The sequence below is a fragment of the Eucyclogobius newberryi genome, unplaced genomic scaffold, assembly GCF_026437365.1.
Source record: "Eucyclogobius newberryi isolate DKJ021-1_F unplaced genomic scaffold, fEucNew1.0.hap1 SCAF_15, whole genome shotgun sequence".
NCBI classification, from domain to species: Eukaryota; Metazoa; Chordata; class Actinopteri; order Gobiiformes; family Gobiidae; genus Eucyclogobius; species Eucyclogobius newberryi.
The window spans coordinates 5,371,019-5,378,438 of record NW_027315779.1 but is presented as its reverse complement, the minus strand read 5'-3'; the positions used below and the strand labels follow the sequence as shown (position 1 = coordinate 5,378,438).

General features: G+C 36.2%; 2 protein-coding genes across 2 annotated transcripts; both read right to left on the bottom strand.

The window, feature by feature from the left end:
- Nucleotides 1–660: 660 nt before the first annotated feature.
- On the bottom strand, nucleotides 661–1,638 carry LOC140360425 (olfactory receptor 1500-like). The gene has a single exon (XM_072445634.1). The coding sequence runs from the start codon at nucleotides 1,636–1,638 to the stop codon at nucleotides 661–663; it is 978 nt and encodes a 325-aa protein (XP_072301735.1).
- A 2,189-nt stretch (nucleotides 1,639–3,827) lies between these two features.
- Nucleotides 3,828–4,805, bottom strand: LOC140360424 (olfactory receptor 6C4-like). Its single transcript, XM_072445633.1, has one exon. It carries the CDS (start codon nucleotides 4,803–4,805, stop codon nucleotides 3,828–3,830), a length of 978 nt encoding a protein of 325 aa, XP_072301734.1.
- Nucleotides 4,806–7,420: the final 2,615 nt, after the last annotated feature.

Here is a 7,420-nt window from a genome sequence, read left to right as displayed (position 1 = left end):
ATTAGACTTATTTAACGGCCGGCTCACTGGCCTCACCAAACGAGCTGTAAAACAGCTGCAGTACATACAGAACGCTGCTGCTCGGGTCCTGACTAGAACCAGGAAGTACCATCACATTAGTACTGTGCTCAGATCTATGTCACATAGAGTATGAACCATCTCAGACTCTCAGGATCTCTTGGTGGTGACCAGAGTCAGGACTAAACATGGGGAATACTGGTAAGCATTTCCACTTTATGCAGCTGAAATCTGGGTGAGACAGGTCTCTGCTCTGACAATGTTTAAATCCATGCTAAACACAGTTCTAGCTGTGCATATGATCTGCTCTCTTCTCTTTTAAAAGTTTATTTTTATTGAAAGTTTGTATCTGTGTGAATTTTGATTGTAACTTTGAATTATGTTGTGTATAAATTGTGCTCTACAAATAAACTGGGCCTTGCCTGGTCATTCCCACTGCCTGAACATGCCCTCATTAAACAAGTAGTGATTTATACAAGAGAACCAGTTATTCAAACATATCTCTCTAAAAAATGCAAATTATAGTATAACATAAGTTTGGAAAGAATTAAATATCAACAACAAACGTACATAATACAAAAAATACTTTAATACATAATACACTTCTAATAGACCTTGTATTTTTCACTTAATGTGGTTTCTTCACTTGACTATCTTCACTGTAATCACATTTTGTCTTTTTACTTTGATAAGTTTCTTCACAGAGGCTTTGATTTCTTGCGTCTGCAGCACATATATGACAGGATTCAACAGAGGAGGCAACACGGATGTTAGCGAAAGGTTTATAATCCTAACATTTGGATCTATAGCTGGACCTATTGTAAAGGTTGTCAAAATAGGTACAAAATATATTGTCACGAGTGAAAGATGTGCAGAGCAAGTTTTAAATGCTTTTACTCTTTCTTGCATTGTCGATATCTTGGCCAGTGTAACACCTATACGGAAATAACTTGCCAAAATGAATGCAAGAGGAAACCATAAGATAAGTACAGGTAACAAATAGCCAATAACATTATTTGGTAATGCATCATTGCAACCAAGTGTGTACAGCGGGCCGTGATCACAAAAATAGCTCCTTATAACCACAGAACCACAAAATGAAAGTCTCGTCAGGAGGCCTATTGCCATTAGCACTACTAGTATAACAAAAACCCAGAAAAATGCAATTAATCTGAACATAAACTTGTGAGTAACTCTGAGGTGATAGTGCAGAGGTGACATTATAGCTATGAGTCTGTCGTAGGAAAGAGCCACTAAGTTTAAAGCCTCCATGGAAAGGCCTACATAACAGAAAAACATAAACACCATGCAGTCGTTGTAAGAGATACGATCGTGGCTGAACAAAAATATATCTAGAAGTTTTGGGACTAATGCACAACTGTGAAGCAAATCAGAAAAAGAAAGGCTAAAAACTGCAATGTATTTAGGAGTCTGTAGGTTATGATCCACAAGTATAAGAAGCATCACAAATGCATTTCCAATGACAGAGAAGAGAAAGACAAAAAATAGAAATACATAATAATATTTCACATTTGGGATGCCGATAAAACCGCGTATAATGAAAAAAGGTGGACGCACAAATGTGATATTTTTGTCCAAAGCAGAGTTAAATAGATCCATTTTAAAACATACACATACAATTCACAACATGTTTGTGAGTTTGAGGGAACGGGCAGGAGCAACTAAAAAAGCAGTGGCCCCATCTCAGGCTGATCCTGAGGTCAACAGCCAATTTAAGCAAATAATTAATTAACAAATCTGTGTCAGCCAATGGAATTGCTTTGGTCTTTATTATTATTCCTTATTACTGTACTTACATGTTTAGGATTTGGAAAAGGGCAGGAAAATATGAAAAAAATATACAAATTAAACATTTAAATTAGAATTTGACTCTAGAATCCTACTTAATTATGATTAAGGTGTGATTTCTACTTTTTGCAAAAATCAAATACAATTTAGAGATTTTGAAATAATGTTCTGTCTGCCCTGGAAAATCTAAATTGATTCTTATTTTTTGTCTCAAAACTTAAACCCATTAGATTTGATGTCAGTTACTTATTGGAAGAGTGTTATGGTTTATTCACTTTTTCTCATTACACCTCCTATGTTCCTATGTTCTGATGACATAGTCTTTTAAAGGGTCTATAATTGTATACAATGGAGGGCTTATTTTATCCCAGAAAAGATGTTTGTGCTCTGTGTATCATTCATCCATTTATTCATCGCTTACGTTCTAAACATAGTAAATAAATAATTGAATATTTTACAGTTGTATGCAAATGATTATGGTGTTCATACATAATTCATTACATTGCCTGCATTTGATTAGTTGTGTTAAACAAACAATACAGTATGTTTGTTTGTTTGTTTGTTTGTTAGTTTTTCAGTGCTACAATACATAAATGAAATTGATACATTCAAGAATTATACAGCACAATTTAGTATGGTACATATGGATTGTATTAAAGCAGATTTGAAATACTAAAATCATTCACTTACACTCCCATATTTTCTTTTTGTTGTTGTTAACTACATAAGTTGATTTTTTCTTTTGCAATCACAAAACAACATTGAATTAGTCATATTTAGTTTAATTTTACATGCAAATTTTATATAGTTTGTAGTTGTGAAAAAAATATATAGCATAATAAGATTGGTCACTCTGTGTCGGACCATATGGCTTTGACCTGTGGGGACCCCATGGGCCAATCCTTGGACCTCTTCAACCTGTTCAACCATTACAGGCTGTGCAGTTACAATGTGTCCTACCACAACAACACAGATGATATCAGAACTATGTTTCACTGATAAGCAGGTGAATATGGACCAGTATTCAACCTTTCACTGCCTCCAACAGATCAATGTGTGGATGCAAAACAATTTTCTCTGCAGAACTCAGACAAGGCTGAAATCATCGTCTTCAGCTCACAAAAACAAAGAGAAGTGTTTGCATTCACCTCCATTTTCTCACTCTAAAACCTACAAATCAAGGTCGAAATCTGGGGGTAATAAATGACTCAGACGTTAACTTTAACAGCCACATCAAATCAATAACATCAGCAGCTTTCTACCATTTAAAGACATTGCCAAAATCAAAACTATAGTGTCCAAACCAGACTTGGAGAGACTTATCCATGCGTTTGTCTCCAGTAGATTAGACTACTGTAACGACCTGCTCACTGGCCTCTCCAAACGAGCTGTAAAACAGCTGCAGTACATCCAGAACGCTGCTGCTCGGGTCCTGACTAGAACCAGGAAGTACCATCACATTAGTCCTGTGCTCGGGTCTATGTCACATAGAGTATGAACCATCTCAGACTCTCAGGATCTCTTGATGGTAACCAGAGTCAGGACTAAACATGGGGAATACTGGTAAGCATTTCCACTTTATGCAGCTGAAATCTGGAATAGTCCTCCTGAAGATGTGAGACAGGCCTCTGCTCTGACAATGTTTAAATCCAAGCAAAACACAGTTCTAACTGTGCATATGATCTGCTCTCTTTTATAAACGTTTTTTTAATTGAAAGTTTGTATCTGTGTGAATTACTTTGTGTACAAATTGTGCTCTACAAATAAACTGGGCCTTGCCTGGTCATTCCCACTGCCTGAACATGCCCTCACTAAACAATTAGTGATTTATACAAGAGAACCAGTTATTCAAACATATCTCTCTAAAAAATGCAAATTATAGTATAGCATTAGTTGGGAAATAATTAAATATCAACAACATACATACATAATACAAAAAAATACTTAAATACACAATACAATTCTAAAATACCTTGTATTTTTTACTTAATGTGGTTTCTTCACTTGACTATCTTCACTGTAATCACATTTTGTCTTTTTACTTTGATAAGTTTCTTCACAGAGTCTTTGATCTCTTGCGTCTGCAGCACATATATGACAGGATTCAACAGAGGAGGCAACACGGATGTTAGCGAAAGGTTTATAATCCTAACATTTGGATCTATAGCTGGACCTATTGTAAAGGTTGTCAAAATAGGTACAAAATATATTGCCACAAGTGAAAGATGTGCAGAGCAAGTTTTAAATGCTTTTACTCTTTCTTGCATTGTCGATATCTTGGCCAGTGCAATACCTATTCTGATATAACTTGCCAAAATGAATGCAAGAGGAAACCATAAGATAAGTACAGGTAATAAATGGCGAAGAACTTCATTTGGTGATGTATCATTGCAACCAAGTCTGTACAGCTGGCCGTGATCACAAAAATAGCTCTTTATAACCACAGAACCACAAAATGAAAGTCTCGTCAGGAGGCCTATTGCCATTAGCACTACTAGTATAACAAAAATCCAGAAAAATGTAATTAATCTGAACATAAACTTGTGAGTAACTCTGAGGTGATAGTGCAGAGGTGACATTATAGCTATGAGTCTGTCGTAGGAAAGAGCCACTAAGTTTAAAGCCTCCATGGAAAGGCCTACATAACAGAAAAACAAAAACACCATGCAGTCGTTGTAAGAGATACGATCGTGGCCGAACAAAAATATATCTAGAAGTTTTGGGACTAATGCACAACTTTGAAGCAAATCAGAAAAAGAAAGGCTAAAAACTGCAATGTATTTAGGAGTCTGTAGGTTATGATCCACAAGTATAAGAAGCATCACAAATGCATTTCCAATGACAGAGAAGAGAAAGACAAAAAATAGAAATACATAATAATATTTCACATTTGGGATGCCGATAAAACCGCGTATAATGAAAAAAGGTGGACGCACAAATGTGATATTTTTGTCCAAAGCAGAGTTAAATAGATCCATTTTAAAACATACAATTTACAATATGTTTGTGAGTTTGAGGGAACGGGCAGGAGCAGCTGAAAAAAGCAGTGGCCCCATCTCAGGCTGATCCTGAGGTCAACAGCCAATTTAAGCAAATAATTAATTAACAAATCTGTGTCAACCAATGGAATTGCTTTTCTCATCATTAGTATTCTTTGTTACTTACACGTTTAAGGATTTGAAAAAAGGCTGGAAAATATGAAACAATTCATTAATTAAACATTTAACTTAAATAACTTAACTCTAGAATCCTACTTAATTGTGATTTAGGAGTAAATTCACCTTTTTGCAAAAATCAAATAAAATTTAGAGGTTTTGAAATAATGTTCTGTCTACCCTGGAAAATCAAAATTGATTCTTATTTTTTGTCTCAAAACATAAATCCATTTACTTTAGATTCCATGTCAGTTACTTATTGGAAGAGTATTACGGTTTATTCTCTTTTTCTCATTACACCTCCTATGTTCCTATGTTCTGATGACATAGTCTTTTAAAGGGTCTATAATTGTATACAATGGAGGGCTTATTTTATCCCAGAAAAGATGTTTGTGCTCTGTGTGTCATTCATCCATTTATTCATCGCTTACGTTCTAAACATAGTAAATAAGATAAGATAAGATAAGATATTCCTTTATTGTCCCACATGGGGAAATTTCATTGGTGCAACTTAGGTAGATACAGAGGTAGATACAGAAGAACAGATCACTTATAGGAAGTCTGAAAAACACTTTCAGTAGAAGATCTCCTATAAATAAATAAAAACTCCCATAGACAAATAAATAAATAAATAAATAAATACCATTGCATGTGATCACGACAGTAATTGCACATGAATATGTGTCACGACAGCACATAGATTGCACATGAATTTCACAGTAATTGCACAGTAATTGCACATGAATTCCAACAGCAATTGCACATTTGACAGAATTGCACATCAGTATTAGGTTAGGTCAGTATTGCGAGTGTTCAGTACTAACAGTTTTTGTTATAAAGTCTGACAGCAGCGGAAGGAAAGACCTACGGAACCTTTCCTTCACACAGCGAGGGTGGATCAGTCTCTCACTGAAGCTGCTCTCCAGAGCGGAGAGAGTGTCCTGCAGGGGGTGACACTCATGGTCCAGCATAGATGTGAATCTAGCCAGAACCCTCCTGTCCCCCACCTCCTGCACCGAGTCCAGAGCACAGCCCAGGACGGAGCTGGACTTCTTGATGACTCTGTCCAGCCTCTTCCTCTCCCTCTCTGTGATGCTGCTAAATGATTGAATATTTTACAGTTGTATGCAAATGATTATGGTGTTCATACATAATTCATTACATTGCCTGCATTTGATTAGTTGTGTAAAACAAACAATACAGTATGTTTGTTTTTTAGTTTTTCAGTGCTACAATACATAAATGAAATTGATACATTCAAGAATTATACAGCACAATTTAGTATGGTACATATGGATTGTATTAAAGCAGATTTGAAATACTAAAATCATTCACTTACACTCCCATATTTTCCTTTTGTTGTTGTTAAAAAATAAATAAAATAAAATAAATAAATAAAAAAAACACATAAGTTGATTTTTTTTTTGCAATCACAAAACAACATTGAATTAGTCATATTTAGTTTAATTTTTCATGCAAATTTTATATAGTTTGTAGTTGTGAAAAAAATATATAGCATAATAAGATTGGTCACTCTGTGTCGGACCATATGGCTTTGACCTGTGGGGACCCCATGGGCCAATCCTTGGACCTCTTCAACCTGTTCAACCTTTACAGGCTGTGCAGTTACAATGTGTCCTACCACAACAACACAGATGATATCAGAACTATGTTTCACTGATAAGCAGGTGAATATGGACCAGTATTCAACCTTTCACTGCCTCCAACAGATCAATGCGTGGATGCAAAACAATTTTCTCTGCAGAACTCAGACAAGGCTGAAATCATCGTCTTCAGCTCACAAAAACAAAGAGAAGTGTTTGCATTCACCTCCATTTTCTCACTCTAAAACCTACAAATCAAGGTCGAAATCTGGGGGTAATAAAGGACTCAGACGTTAACTTTAACAGCCACATCAAATCAATAACAGACTTGGAGAGACTTATTCCAGCATTTGTCTCCAGTAGATTAGACCTCTTTAATGGCCGGCTCACTGGCCTCTCCAAACAAGCTGTAAAACAGCTGCAGTACATCCAGAACGCTGTTGCTCGGGTCCTGACTAGAACCAGGAAGTACGGTCACATTAGTCCTGTGCTCAGGTCTATGTCACATAGAGTATGAACCAACTCAGACTCTCAGGATCTCTTAGTGGTGACCAAGGTGAGTCAGGACTAAACATGGGGAATACCGGTGAGCATTTCCACTTTATACTGCTGAAATCTGGAGTAGTCCTACTGAAGATGTGAGACAGGCCTCTGCTCTGACAATGTTTAAAGCCAAGCTAAACACAGTTCTAACACAGTTCTTTTATTGAAATTTTGTATCTGTGTGTATTTTGATTGTAACTTTGAATTACTTTGTGCACAGATTGTGCTCAAAGTGTCTTACTCAGCATGTGAGAGGCCTCACCCACAGCAAAGGACACGCTCTAGATCTCA

Coding starts and splice junctions, on each gene's coding strand:
- LOC140360425 (XM_072445634.1), bottom strand. CDS start 1,638: ATGGATCTATTTAACTCTGCTTTGGACAAAAATATCACATTTGTGCGT.
- LOC140360424 (XM_072445633.1), bottom strand. CDS start 4,805: ATGGATCTATTTAACTCTGCTTTGGACAAAAATATCACATTTGTGCGT.